This window comes from Cyclopterus lumpus, chromosome 9, assembly GCF_009769545.1.
Source record: "Cyclopterus lumpus isolate fCycLum1 chromosome 9, fCycLum1.pri, whole genome shotgun sequence".
NCBI classification, from domain to species: Eukaryota; Metazoa; Chordata; class Actinopteri; order Perciformes; family Cyclopteridae; genus Cyclopterus; species Cyclopterus lumpus.
In genome coordinates, this window is record NC_046974.1 from 17,783,647 (window position 1) to 17,804,076 (window position 20,430).

The 20,430-nt window shown below is 43.0% G+C and overlaps 1 protein-coding gene across 1 annotated transcript in view; it reads left to right on the plus strand.

The window, feature by feature from the left end:
* The first annotated feature begins 9,288 nt into the window (after nucleotides 1-9,288).
* Nucleotides 9,289-20,430, plus strand: part of ank1a (ankyrin 1, erythrocytic a) — a 36,921-nt gene continuing 25,779 nt past the window's right edge. Inside the window, exons 1-6 of the mRNA XM_034540828.1 lie at nucleotides 9,289-9,489; nucleotides 16,186-16,287; nucleotides 18,624-18,722; nucleotides 19,447-19,545; nucleotides 19,836-19,934; nucleotides 20,125-20,310. Coding sequence (XP_034396719.1) covers nucleotides 9,463-9,489; nucleotides 16,186-16,287; nucleotides 18,624-18,722; nucleotides 19,447-19,545; nucleotides 19,836-19,934; nucleotides 20,125-20,310 — 612 coding nt within the window. The 5' untranslated portion in view covers nucleotides 9,289-9,462. The remainder of the gene's footprint in view (nucleotides 9,490-16,185; nucleotides 16,288-18,623; nucleotides 18,723-19,446; nucleotides 19,546-19,835; nucleotides 19,935-20,124; nucleotides 20,311-20,430) is intronic.

Below are 20,430 nucleotides of genomic sequence, written 5' to 3' on the forward strand. Positions count from 1 at the left end.
ATGCTTTATATCCGTCTGTGCATGGCTTCAGACTGTGTAGTAGTAGTATTTACTTTTGATGTCCGCCTGTGTTGTGCTTGTGCTTCAGTCTGTGTTTGTGTGTTGTCCGTTGTGGTGTCTCTGCTGTAGACGTTGTGGTTGTGCCTGTCTTCGCCGGTTCCTGTGATCCTATGTCAGTGTTGTGTTTGTGTATTGTGGCTGTGCCTGTGTTATGTCAGGTGGTATCTGTTTTAAACAGTCAGGGACGCGTTTGCCAAAGGTTTTATTGCACCGATTTACTAGATAATCTCGAGTCCATTTCCACTCTCTGGAGGAGAGATCATCTTAAGTGCAATAAGGCTGCTGGGAAACTTGTTCCAGACGACCCTTGCCCATGATGATTTCCCCCTCAAATCCTACCTCATGTCAAATTCCCAAACCTACTCTCAAGATCTCCATATTGATCCGAAACGCTCTGGAGCATTATTGGCTTGACCTTCAACCTCAATGAAGCTGTTTTAAGCTGACAAAGTGAAACATTTGGACATATAGGAAGGAAAAACATTGGGTGAACACATTTAACAGAACAAAGCTAACACATAGTTTCCCATTGGCCTTTGGCCCGACCCACAACAATATGGAGTACAGTCTTTCCCTCGGTGATGCTCATGAATGCGTGTGCATTGGCCAATTGTTCTTTCCCTTTTTTCTTTTGAATTTTCTTTCACCTTGAGTGTGAATGAGAGAAAAGAATATATTTCTTTTTGTTTGTCTTTATCTGTCAGTTAGGATTATTTACACCATCCTGTTGGGAGTACAGACCCAATGCAGTTGAGACTATACACCCAGTTTAAGGTTCTGCAGGTTTAGAAACAACACCAACCTGGTAAGCAAGTGGGACTCACTGGTGGATTGAGTGAGGAAAGGGAATACATGTTACAGTGCAGACAGAGTATGTTGATTGCTGGGTGGGAGCAGAGACATCGAACATCATGCATGTCCCAGAGTACAGAGACTGAGAAAAAGAGTGGTGCAGTGATACAACGTCCTGAAGAGCACCCTCACTGGCCCTGAGCCAACACAGCAGTGGAAAACAACAGCAGCATAATCTGCTTCCTAAACTAGTGTTTACTAGAGAGTGATACAGTGCGCCTATACTGCCCCAGCCCTGCATCTTAAATTAGTAAAACAACTTTGAAATGTGTATTGTTGTAGCTCCAATAATCTGTTCAATCTATTAGCACATTGTAGGCAGAAAATGTGTCAAAATTGGCATGGCGACAGACACAAATATTTAAACCTGATTATCTGAATGGGGCGCCGTCCTGGAGCCTGGAATGGTAACTGTGATGGATGTTTAAAATGGACATTCATTTTCAAATAACACGTAACATGTTTACATCCTGATTGTCTGACCACTCGTGTTTGCTATCCCGCTGGACCTAGTTTTAGCAAAGTTGCTGCCTTAATGGGAAAAACAGTCTGATCATAAGTGATAGAAAATGTCCGAAGCAAGGAAATAAAAGCTTTTCTTTTAAAGTCTACTCCAGCTACATTTTTATTATTCTCAGCTGTCGCAGCGTGCTAAGTCAAAAGGCATTTAAAATAATGCAGTCAGCAGCTTGGGGAAATAAAACTCCCAGCAACGCTCAGACTGGTCTCACAAAACCACAAGTCTTTCCCTGAGGGCTGATTCAATTTGCACCAAAATCTAACGCCTCATAAAATGCCCTGTCCCACCCCAACCCCTCCTGTAAGACAGAATTGTGAGATGTCAAAGGTCTGTGTAAAGGCCGCGTCCCTTTTGCCACCAGTAATAGTTAGTGGGACTGGAGAAAATCCCTTATCATCCCACAGCTCTAATTACCCCTCGGTGAGTCCTTAGAGACAGATGCTCGGGGAGCCAAGCCGCATTCGTCACAGTGCGGCTGCATGGCAGCCTCAATATGAAAAAAAAGCAGACGGTCACACTCTACACTGTCACATAAATTCTCCTCCGTCTCAGTTTCCCTTCTCCAGCTGCTCCCCAGCCCACTGTAGATGCAGACTACATTAGGAAGCCCATTCATGTCCAGCCACCAGCAGTTGGCTGTAATTTGTTTCGGCTAGGGGGGCAGAGTTTAATTTACATGTGAAAGGCAGAGGCGTATTCAAACAGTGTAACTCATTTTTGTCCCAGGGTTATTGATACAAGCCTCACATAATTCAGATTAAAGGTAGCGGGGGCTTTACTGCTATTGTGCAAAACTGCCGAGGTCGTGTAATAATGTCTCAGTTGGCCAGATACCAACTTTAGGAGGAAGACAGGAGAGCAGGATTCTCCTTGTCTTGCTGACCCATTAAGAACTGATCTTTTCTGGCTTTTTGCAACAGTGAGATGCCTCATGGGAATAATCTGACCTACACAAAATGTTTTCAATGAAGCCATCCAAATAACTATAACCTAAATGGCTTTATAAATGCAGACCACAGCTACTGAACGAGTTCACTATAATAAAAGTGGAAATTTCAAACTTTCAACATGTTCTTCAGCAGCTGTAACTGAACACTATTACACGTAACTGCGAACCAGCACATTTCACAACTCTGTACAAGACGTTTTACACTAGTACGAGTATCAATGGGGCCATAGCAGGACTAACATGAAATAAGAAATGTGATACTTTTGCCATACTGTGTTATGAAATGTGGATATTACAGGTCAAACTTAGTATAGTGAACTTCCGCCTCAATGATGAACACAAAGTTTCAGGCGAGCCGTGACTAAACCTTTTCACTTTTCAAAACCTTTTTACCTGTGACCCTTCCTAAACGTTTTCAAATCTATTTGATTATCATTAATTCAACTTATATGCCTTCAATTCAAATTGTTTGGCACCTCTTTTTTAAAAAGTTATTCCTTTGGTTGACCTTTTCAACAGCCCCATTGTGTTTTCTTTTTCTATTAAATTCAAATTGTGGGCCCCTTAGTTATCATCAGTTTGAGTTTTTTTGTGTGTCAAAAAAAGAGCGAGAGAGAGAATCTGAGCACCAATTAATGTGCATGCATGCGTGCATGAGCATGTGTTTTAGGTGAATGCGCATGGTAAAGGTTGAAGTATACTCGTCCTGGTCAGAAAGTCTGAAAACTGTATAAAACTCCTTTGCGATGGACACTCTTTCATGCCGAGAGAGAGTAAAATGTGGAGAGCTCCAAGTCATCCACAGATGAAGACCTGGTTAGCTGTCTGAGTTAACTATAGCCACCACAGATATCTGCTCAATGTTTGACATTTCCGATCTAAACCTGTTCCGCTTGTTTTTCAACCAGAACTTTGCTGTAAACATCTGTGCTTCTGGTAGGTGTACCATAGTCATTTTCATGTGTTAATGTGATTATTGGCAACACCTATAGGGGGCTACAGATTTGCTTTGGCAATTAAACCATGCTTTTACTTTATATGCAGGTTTTCTCCGACATTTAAGCACAAATTTAATGTAGCATTATAGTTTTATTTTCATGCAGCCCACAGTTAAAACCCCATCAAAAGGTGTGTGTTGGTCAATACCAGCGGTCTGTGATGTTATTGTTATCATGTACTGTGGATTAACTGGAAATCTCATACTGTATTAGAGTGCAGCCAACCATAACAATAGTTCAGAGTACACTTCTTAAAGAAATCAGTGAGATTTGAAGTCTCAGGTTGGGGAATCAAAAGGATTCTGTTTCAGAGTATAAGACGATGACACAATTATCAGCAAAATGATTATGCATTTGAATCAATGTATGGTAATAATGACATTTATAGTGGTATACATGCTTTAGTCCCACCTCAACCTGAACCCCTTATTAGGCAGACCAAATACTGAACATCAATTCCTCAGCCCCCGTTAGGGTTGCATACCAATCTCTTCTTCAAACCTCTGACTCATAATCTAAAAAACAGCTTTTCACACCTACTTAAAAAAAGACACAACGTGGCTTCCTCACATGTTGCTCAGTTTGAGTATACTGCTGCTTGAACTGTATGCCTGCATATGGAAGGTTGCTGTGAGCTGCATATGTGTGTGTTGAATGGGAGTGAGCGTGTGTGTTATGCATCTGCATGTACTGCACTGTGGATGAACGCGTGTGTCGACATGAGCGGACATGAGTGTGTGTGGTGATCTGTATTTGAGTGTGTGTTTGAATCCGTGTGTGTGAAGCAGCATTAAAGTAAGTAGGCAGGCAGTGAGGTAATTGACTTCAGTTTTATAATCTCTCTTTTCACTGCCCTTGCAGTGACTGATGAGAGCATCCTCCTTATTTGCTTATATTTTAATGTGTATTAACACGTCAATCTCAGATGCACTCGGTATCTGGCACGTGAGGCAGCAGATTTGAAATCTTTGAGTGGAAAGCAGCATAAAAAAAATATTTATTGTAAAGCTGACTATACATTGAAGACTGTACAGGTCCTGTCTCTGCTGCAGACGGCCACTGAGCCTCTAAAGTGTGGATAGCATGATGATTGAAGGTGTGTGTGTGTGGGGGGGGGGGGTGGGTGGGGGGGGAGGGGGTCTCACTCAGTCTCACTCAGCAATGCTGCGCAGATGAAGATGCCATCAAGACTGTACAAACATCCACTGAGGCACAAGTCAAGTGAAGCACCCCAGGCACATTTATTTAGCAGCACAGTTGCCACTGTGCCAGAGATGTGTCACTCTTTCCATTCATCTCTTCTTTCATCTTTTCATTGCGGGCCTGTTTCCTCACCACTCCACGAGGTCAGAGATGAGGCTGGTGCTGAAGCCTAAACAATCGTTTGCTTCTGTCTCGGTATAAATGGTAACGACAGACTGGAGGCTAACATAGAGGCAGATTTAAAATTGAGTGCACTTCCAACAATATAATGCAGGGACACCCACAATATTTGTAAAGAAAGATACTATCAAATCTAATATTTTTTTATTAGCCTGGCTGCGTCTCAACATTATGACGATTGAGCCGTCCACTCTGTCGGCACGTTTGCGGTAGTTTGTACTGTAAGAGCTGTTTGCACTGTTAGCCACGAGCCACATCGTCATGTTAAGAGCTGTTAAATATGGCAATAAATACGCTCCCACCTTTTGACCTTTTAACCTTTTTTATTTATTTTATTTAAGTACAGTTTGCACAGTGTAGTTGAAAAACATCTCTCAATCAATTGTTGCATTTTAGATGTTTTAAATAAAGTTTTATTTTAACCCAGAATTCTATAAAAGGTGTTGTTTATGTTTGTTATTGATACTATTGTTTACTGTTTTAAACTTTCATTTACTGGTAGTAATATGATGTTTGACAAGTTGATTTTTCAACTGTAAAATTCACGAATGTAATTGAATGGATCTTTATCAAAATGTGACGTTTAAAAGGAATATTGACTGATGAATCTGTTTTTTTAATTTATATATATACATAAGAAAATCAACATCAGTTTGGCTCGAATCTACATTGCAGATGTAATATTTATTACTCTATTTTTCACCTTTTTAAAACCAACCACCAAAAGGTGTTTTTGCTCATTTCTTTAATTAAAGGGGTTTCTTTCTATTCTCCCAATGTGGCTCAGGTGTTATGATCTACTCAACAGTTCAAGTGTATAAGTTTTCTCTTGCTCAATAAGTCAATGTAAAGGAAATGTTGAATTTAATTAAGGAGTGCCAACTTTCCTGTTTCTGTGCTGGAAAATGTTTGCAATGAAGCTTAATGAAATGTGTGTCCACTGCAGCTGTGTTTGTGGTGTCTTATGAACCCATGAGGGTTGAGAACATTATGTGCATGACACGGAAATAATCTAAATATCTATCTCGCTACCGATATCACTTTGACCATCATCACATATTGATTTCATCAGTCTGAGGATGGTCAGGGAATCAATGACATGCAAGAATGCTCCCCGTCTCCCTCAGAGGACGGAGTACAGCTATATTCTCATTGGACTGTTCATAGAATCGCATAATGTCCCAATTTAACAAAGTCATGTTGACAGTAGCAGCTGAAGTCCTCGTGGAGTTTGAATCTCGTAGTTTCAGGGCAGTACATTAGGTCTGAATAGAGTTTGAAAACGTGGGCCTCATCAGCGCTGCATCTGTTAACCAAACAGATTGAATTATGGTCTGGCTGCTCACATCCTGCCTGACTCTAGCCCGGTTATGACTGATGGTCAGCGCCTTTATTTTTAAAGTATGGAGTCTGTGTTCTCTGCGAGTGCTCAGATACTGCACACACTGAAGAGAGGGAGACACGGAGAGTTGTGAGGACAGATTCTGCCCACAGTGATGCTCTTTCTCTCTCATCCTGCACATCTTCACTCTGTATTCACTCTCCACTTATGAAGATGAATGGCATCCTGACATATTGCCGCTGACATTCTTCTCTGTTGCCTTCATCTTTTCTGCTCTCCTCCCTCATCCGAGTATTTCTAACTCCCTGTTTTTGTCTTCAACAGGTCAGTCTTACTTTGTCGCATGTGCAGGTGTCTTTATGTACTGAGTATATGATAATATGTATCCATGGGAGTGAGCCGCTGAATGTCCAATGACATGGGATGGGTAATCTGTCTGCAGAGGGAAGGCAGTTTTAACACCCACTCTGTCAGTTCAGAGGCCAGGCCAGCTTAATGTAGCTTGTGAGGAGGAGCTGAAGCACAGGATGAGGAGTTGAAAGTGTGTGAGTGTGAGTGTGTGTTAGCGTTAGTGTTTGTGTGTCTGTGCATTTATGTATGTGTGAGTGCTGAGTTCTGTGCCAGGGCTGCAGTATTCAGCCCGACCCAGCCCATACCCTCTGTGAAGTGGCTGCAGGCCAACGCTGCAGAGCATCATGCTGCCACTAGAGGGTCGTTATGCCAAAATGAAATAGTACAATCTCACATATTGTAAAAGCATACAGTATATATATATATATATATATATATATATATATATATATATATATATATATATATATATATTATATTATTATTATTTTTAAAGCTATAAATATAAATACAGAACATTGAGTGTTTTTCTCTCCCCAAACGTACCTGCCTCTATTCATTTGGAGGTCCTTGTACAGCAGGGTGAAATGCACATGATATGTCCCCTCCAGCTTATATTTATCTCCACTGAACAGCAACAGCGGTAACGTCAGTTGTGCAAGCTAGCCACCGCTAGCGGTTTCTTACTTCAGTGGTACCACACTTGAAGGCGTGCCATCATCCTGGCTAACACACCAAGATATCTTAACAACAAATCACTATGTTTTTGGAGTACTTGCTCCCTCAATAGTCTCCTCTTTTTCAATAAAGGTAATCTCAGTCGTTTAGAAATGCTGCAGTTTTTCCATTTGTTTTTGGTTTTTTAAGATGGCCTACATTTTACAACTCTTGCAAAAGTGCCACCGTAAGCACCCAAAGTTCACATATTCGGACGGGTCGAAAAAAGACAGCTGACACACCATCAGCATTTATTTTGATTTCTCGCCTGCCTTTGCAACTCTCGTTGCTGTTCTCCGAGACATCAGGACACGGGCAATAAACCACCACAAGCAGCACGCGTGGACAGCTGTATCCCTTTATCCTCCCACACAGGGTGCAGAGGGCACGTCTGTCCCAAACTTAAATCAACCCTGTTACAAGAAAAAGAGTATGGCCTATGCTTTATTATCACCTGCAACCTCACTGAGCCCAAAGACCAGAAATAAAATAACAGATCTCACAACTTAAAGATCTCCTCCAGACATTATTTATAACTGCTTTGAATCATGTGTGTCTTTTCCTGTTTGGGTTTTACCACAAAGTTAATTTCCCTTGTTAAACATTCTTAAAAACATTTACTCCTTCGACCTGTTTTTATTAACGTTTAACTTCTGAACACAAGATAACGCATACTTCACTGGAAAGTCCATTCTCAGTGCATTGGAGGCTTCAAGTTTCCCACTTCTGTAACATGTATGTTGGACCATGATTGGCTGCCCTTTGAGTGGATCAAAATCATGCTCATACATACATGTGTTAAACTCCGATTCAAGGTGAGCACTTTGCCCATTCTGCAGATGAATATGAAAACAGCCCTCTGGTGTCAAACTGCACGAACATCATTCTGCACACTGAAGCTCAAACATCCAAGTCAAGTAACAATAAGCCAAACACATTTTGATTGGAGGGTGATTTGAACTTTAAAGAGGTCTTATCAATCAGGACCTGATAAGTTATCTTTATCTCCTCCTCAGATGAGTTGAGTTACGCTTTGCAGGCTGAGCCAAAGGTGGTCGATGTCAGAGGGGAAGCGATGTAGTCCCTTTCGTCAAAGACCACGGGATAATTTGTCATTTCTTCATGGACATTATATTCCTTAGTCCCCCGCCCAACATTCTTTGGTTGGCAGCGGAGCTCTCATCACTGTCCAAACTCAATACTGTGGACAGGAGAGACGTCCCACGTGATGTTTTTGCACAGGTCACGGTCCAGTGGCGCTGAGAAGTGCGTAGCCTTTTTTCTACATTGTCCCCTCCTTCCCCTCTCCTACAAGCATTTATCTCTCTGCATGGTTTTTGGCAGCGATGTGCTTTTCCCAGCATTTAGCCAGGAGAGGGAGAGAGGTAGAGAAAAGGAGGCCTTTTCAACCACGGAATGACAGACGCTTTATTAAAAGAGGCAGGGCCTTTTGAGAGGCTGGCCCCTCCGTGCTCCCCCCACCCCATGTGTCTGGCCCATTGTCACGGGGCGGTGGCAGCAACCCCCCCGCCAGGCGCTTTGTCACTGTAAGTCACCTCACAGGCTGAAACAGTCCCACTTTGAGAAATCACACCCATTCTCCACAGCAACTCTACGCGTTTCTTGTATTGCCTGGTCCGTGAAAAAATTATTGTCTGGCTGTCACTAAACATACAGGAGACACAGAGATGGGCGTGACGTGTGGGGAAGAAGGGAGAATGGAGGGATACAGTTGGGGTGATTTGGAGTGTTTGTGGTGCAACAAAACCTGAAAGGTGGAGTGGATGGACGAGGTGGAGAGCAGAACATAGAGTGTGATGGAGGACATAAGAAGGCTGAGAAAAAGATGGAGACGGAAGAGGGGGAAAGAAGTGAAAGGAGGTAGAGAGTAAAGCTTGTGAAATGGGAAAGAAATCGCTAAAATGAGCCAGGATGTAGTCAGGAAATGGTGAGAGTGTGGGGCACCCATTTGTTTTTGGCTGTGTGTGAAATGTGTGTCTTTAGATACAGGCAGCATTCCTCCAGAGATAAACCCCTGGGCCCCCCCCCGCCCCGTCCCCTCAACCCCCACCCTCCACAATCTCTCCACCCACCATGCTTACTCAAGTGTGTGGGTCTGGGCGTGTGCGTACGTATGTGTGTGTGTGTGTGTGTGTGTGTGTCCGTGTTTACCGTGGACGGGGGTCTGCGTGCCCCGTATCGCAGCACTCGCAGGGGGCAACAGAAAAGACAGCTGTGTGTTTGAGAGAAACAGAAAACGTAAGAAAGAGAGAGTGGAGGGCCAACAGGCATGCCAGTCAAGACCGTCACTTTTGGAGTGAGTACAACCTCCTCTTCTTCTAACTTCGGCTCTTTTCCTGTCACTCTCTCGCTCCCTTCATATTATCTCTTTCCACCTGTACACTTGTCTACGACTCTAATTGTGTCGCTGTCTTTTTTAACAATGTTCCCGTCTCTTAGAAAATTCCTCTGTTGCACTTTCTCAGATGTAGTGCACCTGCCATGCGTTATCCTTTCACATCAGAAAGTGATGGGCCAATACTTTTGTGACTGGCTTTGTTCCAATTTTTAGAATCCATTTATGTCCTATTTATTTTGCCTCTAACACATGAATATTAATATTGATCTGTATGCTCTTTGTCCATTTTGCTCAAGCTCTTTTTTTATTCAGCACATGCCTCTCTCTGTGTTTGCTAAGTGCCATTCCTGTTCTCTCCGTCCCGCCACACAAACTTGTTTGGGAGACTTCTCCCTGGCTCTGCTTTCGAGGCTTGTTCTTGTTTTCAAACCTGAATATGCCCTTGGCTTTAATAGTGACAAAGGAATATGAGAGGCAGAAAGAGATGCAGGTCACGGAGAAGTAAATATTGATCCTGCTTGAAAAGAAAGTGATCCATCGCTTGTGATATACAGACTAACTTGCTGTAATCAAAGCTCTAAAGAAGTTATGCAGCGTTAAAACACATTTCAAGTCATTGCTCACGACCACAAACATAACCTGTCCTGATCAAACTCATTCGACTTAGCCTCCCCAAGAAACAGGGGCGGGAGCTTGATCGCCTGGGAGTTCCTTTGAGGGTTGTGATGCATGTGCCTCCAAGATTAGTGTAAATGCGTATATGTGTGGGTGTGTATCGTGTTCTGTTTTTCCTCCCTAATCTTGTTTTTGACTTAATTCGTTCCTCTGCTCGATGTTCAGATTGTATGAAGTCAACCAGGATTAGCTGTGGTAAGTAAACTAGAGGTCAGTGAACTGAATAGCAGGTCAATTAATGAGATTCTTTCAGTGTGGCTTCACCGAAGACTATAGACTGTTTAATCCAGAGAGCCAGCCGAGGTAATGGCAACACATGGCGCACGCTCACAAGGCCCTACTGCCTGGATGTGGACGAGTGCTAATTTTGTGTCAATCACAGATTACCTGGGGAAATAGAGGAGATGATGCAATTTATAGAAAAGGCGTAGTGTGTTTATATGTTATCTGCCTGAGGATGATCGGCAGTCAATTTGTCAATGCTCTCAGTAGTGGTTGTTTTTTCACTTTTGTAACTTTTGTGCAACTGAAAATACCAGTGAGAAGTAGTGGAGGAACTATCCCTTACCAAAGTAAAAGTAGAAATACAGCAGTTTTAAAATACTCTATCACAAGTTAAAGTTCTGCATTGAAAACAATCTGTAAAAGTACAGAAGTATCACACTTTAAGTATCAAAAGCAACAGTACCTATCATGCAGAATGACCCCTCTCATGGTGTTATATACTGTAGGTCGATATGTATTATAATGTAATTACTATTACTGATGCTTTAACATGAAAACAGCATTTTTAATGGTGTAGCTTGTCAATGTGGTGCAAGTGTTACTGCTTTCATGTACTGTTGGATAATTTAATCTATTACAAAACATATTTTATAAAATTATCCCATTGTTGTTGTTAAGATGTTTTCTAGTCACTCCAGTTTTCCAATACATAAGTGGAGAAAGGAAGTACAATATTTCACTAAAAAATGTAGGGTGATGTATTATACATTAGAAACACTTCAGTAAGAGTACATGTACTTTGCCTAAGTGCAGTATGTGAATAAATGTACTTGGTTACCTCCCCCACTGCAAGAAACTGGAAACACCTCTGAGCATCATCCAATTTACAGTGCAGAGGAGATGGAGATTGAATTTTAATGTTTACTTTTACAGTGCTAGATATGCCCAGATCAGTCCATGTTCTTTCTACTCCTCCAGACAGTTATATTTTGTATAATTACTGCGCAGTAAAACAGGACGTTTACCATATCGCGATCCTCTCCTCCATAGGTTCCAGACCCTATCTCCTGCCTATGGCTTTCATCCCCTTTGTCACCGCCACAAAAGATCACATTAACCATGACAATCTCATCTACAGGCGCAGAGGCTGCAGCAGGGCCAGATATAAAGAGACAATCAATGAGTGCGGGGACAAACAGTGGGATATAGAAAGGGGGAGGCTGGGAGTGTGAGAAAGTAAATAGTAAAAATGGAACAAGACGCTTTGCCACATACTGAGAATAGAAGCAGACAGACAGGTTTACATATAGACAGACAGTGTGGAGTGGGGGAATGTAACAGCTTCATCCCAGTGACCCGCTCGCTTGCTTCCGGTAAATGTGTCCATAGCTGAACGGTCCCACCGGTCTCACTTACTACGTCTCTGTAGTCGGAGACATCCTGCTGCCTGAGAGATGAAGGCAGAGATGGAGGCCTGAAAAAAAAAGAAGAAAACAGGACAGAGAGAAGAAAATCAATTTCTAGAACAAAAGCAAGTCAGCAGAAAAAAGGGTGATGAAATGATGTTTAAGCACTCTGCAGTAATTTCCATATTCGATGTTCAGTGTTCCTCAAAGCTGTAGAGAAATCGTCCGATCGTTAGTTTAAATACGTCGAGATATTGAGTTAAGCAAGGGGGAAAAATAGCAGACGTTAGCCAGAGTTTGGTGTGCTCGCGCAATTTATGTTGTTTAAAGTTCAGGAATAAGTGAAGCAGACATTCTGAACATATATAGGCACCTTGTTTTCACTTTTCTGCTGGCTGTATAAATAGCTTTGGTGGCACTTAAAATATTTATGATTTGCACCTGGTGCTGATTCTGCAAATGCATGTTAGTGTGTGTGTGTGTGTGTGATTGATAGAGAGAGGCACTGTGTCTGTGTATTGTGACTTTAATCTTAATTTTAATAGCAATTCTGAGATTCTCTTAAAATCACCCTGGATCTTTAGAGATTATCCCGTTGACAGCCAGTGGAAGAGCTCCAGGGTTTGTCTCTGGGTGGCATTAGCAAAATAATCTCGGCTGTTCAGATGTAGACACACCTGTCCAGCCTGTTAGAAACATGACATACGGATGGCTCAAAATATCATTAAAGGGATTAGAAAGAAAAACTATATACATTTTCTTTTCTCCTTTTTTATGAAACAATCTGAGAAGGATGTTTTTAAAATGTTAGTCAACGTACTCATATCCCAAATCCATATTAAGGCCCTCACCGTGATGAAGATATAGAAGAAGATATAGCTTTATTTTAAGGGGTCACAAGTAATTAAAAAAAGGTCCCAGGCAAGCCTGCTTGATCTATACAATAGTAATAGTAGTTGTAATCAAGTATGTCAACATCTACATAAAGCAATAATTGCTTGCGCTAGGAATGGTGGGTCATAGCAGTAGCTATTGAGTAGACTGCTACTGTGATTCAAGTGTATTATTACAGTATATGTGAATGCAAAGGGAGAAAAGGGGAAACAGTTTCCACAAAGATGTTCTTCAGATGAGAGATATCATCCCAAACAGACATTTTCAAGCCCGAGAACAGCAAGTTCTCTTTGCAATTACATCACAAACACAGAGTCTTTCTACTCTCCCATTCATTACTTCTTCCCCTCACACACACATACACACACACACACACACACACACACACACATTCAATCTGATTCCATTCAGAACTGTCACAAACAAACACACAATCGATCTCTTGTGAAAATGACGAGTTTTCAGGTCTAGTCGTCCGCTTGGTGGATGTTGATCTCAGACACGCCTCCTCGGGCAAACACACGCATACGTATACATTGAGGCTTCAAACACTGCAGTCCACCAGTAAGGGGCTGATGATGTCATTCTGTCTGCTGCAGCACCAGCAGAGGAGGCAAGCGAGGAGGAGGGGGAGGGAGAGAGAAATGTAGCGAAAGGGATAGAAGGCAACAGGACAGAAGAGCTGAGCTAAAGACGGGGAGAGTTCAGGGCAGAGGATTTACTGTGACGAGATAGGGGAATCATTTCACTTGGTAATTTGCACAACAGTGTGTTTATATTGCTAATGTTACCCAGGAAGCTTCTGAGCGGGTTATTGTTTGTTTCTTTTGCTCCAAATGGTTTGATTAATGTGACCCCTCCTGTTTTGTCCACTCTCCATGGGAATAATCAGAGAGGGACACATTCATCCAAATCGTCCAGCAAGACGCAGCAGAAGAATTACCACAGGACATATTTAGGCTGTGTGTGTGTGTGTGTGTTTCCCCTGGTATACCTGTTTATGTCTGAGTTAGTGATTGGGTGTGGTTCCCCTACATCCTTATCTCACCACACCACACACTCACTTCTTGACGTAAGCAGATGCACACAGAAACATGCGGGACTGACCACCAGGAGAGAAAAACATCTAGCTTGAGTCTGTAGAGATTCTAGTGTGAGTCACTGTAGTCTTGTAAACTCCAGCAGGCTCTTTCTAGGGGGCAGTGAGTCTGGGGGGTGGGGCAATCCAGCAGAGGGGCCTCAGTCAGGGTCACCATGGTTCTCCCAAGCAACCATTTGCTGTGGGAGCATGTATATTGTGCTTGTCTTTGAATCAGCTGTGTTTGCTCCTACTTTGATGAAAAGATGTTTCTTGGGACACCATGGCAGTCTGCAAACAATCTGCACGCCACTATATTGTGTATAGTTGCTGTGTGGGCCATACATACCTATAAAAATGGTCTTCCTATGATAAGTTAAAAAATGTTTTCCTATAGATACACTACCTCTAAGTTTCAATGATACATTATTATACTTACTATGCATTGATGAATGAGATTCAAACAATATTTTTGTGTCACCCTTTCTAAACATAATTGCAATTAGCCTTACATATAAACTGCAAAGCATACAAATCTTTGATTCCCAAACACTCACACACACAGACACATGTGCTGTGTGTGTGTGTGTGTGTGTGTGTGTGTGTGTGTGTGTGTGTGTGTGGCAGGTGTACTGGGGTCAGTATGTTGCTCTGCAGCAGTCTAGCAGGAGGAGGTTTGTGGGTTTTCTTCAAAGTGAGAGTGAACAAGAGTCTGATGGCAGTCAGAGAGTAAGAAGAGGGAGACCATGGCCTACCAAGCTGGCTTGACACTTGTGAGTAAATACAACTGAGACACTGAACAGACCAAACCAGACACAGTACTCTGGAGACTTTTTTATGTTGAGTGTTTACTGAATCTTCATATTGAAGCAATTGTCTAAATATCATATGGTAGATTTTCTAATCCTAGAGTGTTGCTCTACACAGTGTGTCCTTTTGTGTCTCATGTTGTGTGTGTGGGAATGTCTCATCAGCGTTTTGTTGGTCAGCATGTGACTCAGAGACTTTGTACTGAGAATGCCTCTCAATTGTCTGTGAGCAAAAGATAAAAACAAAAACATCTTTTGGAGAGAATGACAATGACTCAGAGGCAAGTGAAGCCCAGTATGTATCCCTTTACACACAGGATGCTGCATAAGTTCATCTGATAAGTAGAACCTTTGCCATTTCATGCATGTCCTCGCTCTGCCAGATAAAACAATAATTACTGTTATTGTTTTCCTTCTTCAATCAGCTGGACTTTCCTTTCAAAATGTTCTGTTCTGCCTTCATCCGCCTTCTTCTTTCAAAGTGACCTCTCTTTGCACAGCGCTGTGCCATTGGTGTCATGCTGAGGTCGTGTTGTGTCATTTGTTGCTATGCCTCAACTTCAGGCATGTAGGTCCTTTCTCTTTTCTTACTAATGCTCACTCCATCTTTGTCAAAACTCCTTCTTTGGTGTGTGCGATGGCAGCATGTTGTGGTTTTCTTTTGGATCAGAAAGTGTGGCTCATACATACATGTATTCCCTGCATTTGGGTAAAAACAGGCACTGAGTTATTGGACAGCTGAAGATTGTAATGTTGAGATGCCGGTCAGATAGAGAGAGGGGCTGATGAAGGAAGGGGACGGGCAAGGGGAGAGAGGAGATTATGTAAATGAAATGAAAAGAGTGCAGGGTTTGCCGCAGTCGAGCTTCTCCCTGTGGTTCTCCCTCGGTCGCTGGCGCTTCTCCTCTCCCTCGCTCTCCCCCTGTGCCGCATGAGTGATCCTGTGTCAGCAGCACCCCTGCCCGCCTGGGAGGGGCACGCAGCCCTCAAACACAAATACAATACAGACAAAAACCCTCGGCGTGCCATGTGCCGGCCCGTGAGCCGGGACTCGCCAAACTCCCTCTCTCTCTCTCTCTTTCGCTCCCCTGCTCTCCTTTCTCCATTCACCGTGTGTCTCTTTCTCTCTCTCTCTCTCTTTCATTCACACACACATGAACTCAGAATCCTCACAAAGAGCCAGCAGAGCACAACAGGCGCTCCAGTAGCTGTTCCCACTTTTCACCTGAGAACAGAAGACAGTTTTAGGCGTCGTGTTTGGCCCCGGTGGTTTGTGTCCTCCACTGCTTCACCCTCGACATACACATTGCACGGTGCGCATGCCGATTGTCAAACTGCACTGTTCAAAATCTCAAGGGCGAAGTGACATCAAAGAAAGATGGAGGCATGGAGGTTTCAGTCCTTCACATGTGAATGAAATATTAACCAAAGTTTGTCTCCCTCTCCATTTCCCCTTTCTACTCCTCTACTTTATGTGTTTCTCACTTTCTCTTATACCCCTTACCCCCTACACCCACCTCTCCCCCCCCCCCCCCCCCCCCTTTTCCTCTCTCCGTTGCGCTTGCAGGCAGATGCTGGCAACAGTTTTCTCCGAGCGGCCCGTTCTGGCAATCTGGACAAAGCCCTGGACCATATAAAAAATGGCATCGACATTAATACAGCCAATCAGGTGAGAGAGTTGCACATTGCGCAGATTTAATTGGTTCAAGTATTTGTCTGCCACCGATGGACGACAATCGCATCCTGCCAGGATTTAGTCTTCCTTGACTGCTTTCTAACTATAAAAACAAATTCAGGAGGTGGGTGGATAGCACACCTCTCATTTAAAAAAGAAAAACAGTGTTTTTGAATGAAAATAGGCAGTTCAATTCAGATAATGACAATTACACAATTTTATGATTGTGAGTAATTTTTCATTTAAAAAATGAATATGTGTACTTCAGTATTTAGACATTTATCCTTCAGTTTGCACAAAAGTCCAAGTTATATGACAGATATATAGTTTCATTTGTGATCTAATTCATACAGGTTTTGCATTATGTTCTTCTCAAATATTGTCCATGTATACCACCATATTGTGTATTATTATTTCTGTATAGGTGTGTGCAGTGTGCATGATGTGTCTGACTTGATCACTGTTATGTGCCTGTGCACTACTGTATGTGCATGCTCAGGTGGGCTGTTAATCGGGGCTGAAGGTGGCAGGTGGAGTTCACAGGGTCTCCAGGGAAGGTGATAAATGGGGCGGGGGCTTCTCCTTCACCTTGTCTCCTCCATCTTGCCTCCTTTATTCTGACGGTTGTTCCCAGAGTGTCCAGGAGCGTTAGAGGATCTAGGACTGCTAACCCTCAGGATACTGTAACTTGGCCAACATAGTGTGTTTGTGTGAGAAATATTCCTCATTAATCTGACACAGTCACAGCTTCCCCTCCATTCACTTATGCTGTCCTCAACATTTTGTAATTACAGCTGGTAATGCTCCTGTCAGGATTTCTATGAGGCCTATTTTAAGGCCCCCTTACAATCCTCACATAACAACATGTAAAGCGGCCTCATGGCAAACTCCTTCACTATGATAGAGGGAGAACCGCAGGGATTACAAATATAATGACATGCAAATTTACAGAACGTTTTTGACCTGCAAGATTAATTCTCCTGAATTACACAATTGCATTTTTTGTGATATTTTGTCATGTAAAATTGTAAATGTGTTCACTGTTTACTGTCCACTGTGTTGAAGTTAAAGTGATAATCTACAACAGTCTTGCTTCACTTGAGTTAGGAGGCACCTTTGCTTATGTGTTGCTCTACAGTTGTGCACATAAAGCCCCTATATGTAGCATTTGTATGTAATTACAGCATGTTTATTATTTATTTTTATTTTTTTTTGAAAAAAGTTAACATTTCGTGTGAAAATGGGTGCAGTGTCACTGTCTTTTTTATGCTACCATCAGATCTCTGCAAATGTTACTCATAGTGGCTTTAATGTGTTCGGGCTCAATGTAGTAATAATGTAGACACCTAATGAAGGCTACAGACCCTTATATTTATTCCCAGTCTTTTATTTATTATTAACACATGCCTCAGGTGGATCTACTCCATTGTAAGACAGGGTCACTGTGTTTACCTTCAAAGTGTATACAATGATACAGAGTGACATGAGTTCTTTTTAAAGAGTTGTAGATTTTCACTTAAACCCCGGTGTCGTTGTTCTGGCTGTGTGACTGTTCGTCCTGATGCTGTATGTACAGTCTGATGGGAGTCTGGCCAGGTGGAGGCTTGACTGGGACAGCTGTGTTTCCCTGTCTGAGTGGATACTTCTCACCAGCACACTGCCTCACTCCTGCTCTCCCCGTCTTGTGTTTTCCCTCCTCTGCTATCCCTCTCAACCTAACAACTTCTCCTCTCTCCTCTCTCCTTCTCTGTTTGTATGCTGTTTTCTAACTCTCCTCCCGTTTTTTTTCTGGCTTTTTGCCTTCCTCCCTCCCCGCCCTTTCTCCTCTGTCTGCAGTAGAGTGATGGTGTGCTGTGGTCTCCCCACTCAGAGGAATAATATCAGTGGTGTGTGAAAGGTCCAACCTCACATGTCCTGTGCGGCTGAAGGAAGGCTGTGTGAGGTCAGACCTATCCCACACGGCTCGTATTCTTCCCAGCCACGAGACCAGCGGCCTGCCATCCCCCTCCCGTCCTCCTCCTCCTCTCACCATCATTAATCAAATGAAAATGTTCACACCCTGATTTTCATCCCTGTAGACATTGTTTTCGCTAATGACCCTTTTGATTCTGAGAGTACTGCATGCGTGGTGTCCAGTGTAAGTATTTGCTTGCTTTGGTTTGTGAGTGCTTCAGTCTCTGTGAGAAAAAAACAACAACAGTTGTTTCAGTTGGCATGGCCTACGCGTGTTTGTGTGTATATCTGTGGTTATATATTACATTAGGAAATATCTGTGTTTATAGTTAGTTTAGGACCCTTCAGTATGAGGTCTACTTTGCTCTCTCACTCAGAATGGGCTCAACGGGCTGCACCTGGCCTCGAAAGAAGGCCATGTTAAAATGGTGCTGGAGCTGCTCCACAATGGCATCGTACTGGAGACCACCACAAAGGTAAAATGCCCTGTGAAAAAGTCCCATCTTTTTATATGCTCTGAAATCACTTGCATGTGTAGAAAGTCACCCGACCACGTGTAGGGTTTTTCACGCGCACATGTTCAGAAATAGTCCTGCAAAATGTGCCCAGTAAAACCATAATGTGTCGCTTTGTGTACGGATTAAATAAATGCGATATGACGTAGAGTAGTGAGTTTTAGAGGTGCCGGTAGTTAGATATTTGTATGCCTTTGGACTGAGCCAGGATAGCTGTTTTTCTCCCCTATACAGCCTTTATGCTAAACTAAGGTAACTGTCTGCTGGATGTAGCTTCATATTGAGTTCACAGACGTGAGAGTGGTAGCCTATGAATGTTTTTATTTTTTCTGAGGCTGCGTATCAAAACTCAACACAAAATGTGCGTTGAAAGTTGCCATTTAATTCTCATTAAAATATGTGCTTTACTTTTCTCTGATTTAAATCTAAACCTTCGTGTTGCAACAAAAACTAGCTCATGCTATCAAAAAATTCCAACCCGATTTGTTAACATGTGAACTTACGCTTGTCTGACGGGTCAAACACATGTTAATAGGGAACAATTCAGATCGTCAGAATCCACAACATGACAACATAACATCTCGAGAAAAAAAAAACATGCACACACATGTGGAATTTCACCTATAATCATTGTTCGTGCTCGTTATGACTGCGCTCGTGTTCTCATGTATCTGTGTTTAAACAGAAAGGGAACACAGCCCTGCACATTGCAGCCCTGGCAGGGCAGGAGCAGGTGGTCGCAGAGCTGGTCAACTACGGGGCCAATGTCAACGCTCAGTCCCAGGTGAGACTCAGTGCTGCGTCTCCTCAGGACTTATTATGTCAACTTTACTGTGACACCATTGTAGTAACTATTGCAATTCCATCTGTTAACAAGTGTCTCTGTCCCTATATATCTGTATTTCGGTGTACATGCTTGCACGTGCATCTGACTGTGACCGTCTTCCTGTGCTTGTGTCTCCTGCGCTGCTGCTGCTGCTGCTGCTGTGTGTGTGTGTGTGTGTGTGCGTGTTTGTGTGTGTGTGTGTTTGTGTGTGTGTGTGTGTGTGTCTATTCTGCATCTTTCGGAGACAGAAGGGTTTCACTCCACTCTACATGGCTGCACAAGAAAACCATCTAGAGGTTGTGAAGTTTCTTCTGGAGAACGGAGCCAATCAGAGCACTCCAACTGAGGTACTAAAGACTCAGGAACGAAAAAGACATTTTCAAAGAGTAATCTCCCAAATTACTCACTCCCATCCTTGCTGATCCAGACAGCGCCGTGTTTGCATTCCCTTTCGTTGTCATAAGCCTCTCGCTTTAACCTCTCTCCTTTTCTCTCCACTAGTCAACCATTTTTCTAACTCTCTCCCGTGTGCTGCAGGATGGATTCACTCCTCTTGCCGTGGCTCTTCAACAGGGACATGAGAATGTCGTAGCCCTGCTCATCAACTATGGCACTAAGGGAAAGGTCCGCCTCCCTGCGCTGCACATTGCAGCACGCAACGACGATACACGCACAGCCGCAGTGCTTCTGCAGAATGACCCCAATGCTGATGTACTCAGCAAGGTGTGTGTGTGTGCATGTGTGTGTGTGTGTGTGTGTGTGTGTGTGTGTGTGTGTGTGTGTTTGTGCGCATGCGTGCGTGCGTGCGTGCGTGACTGCAGATATGATTACACACATGTGCAG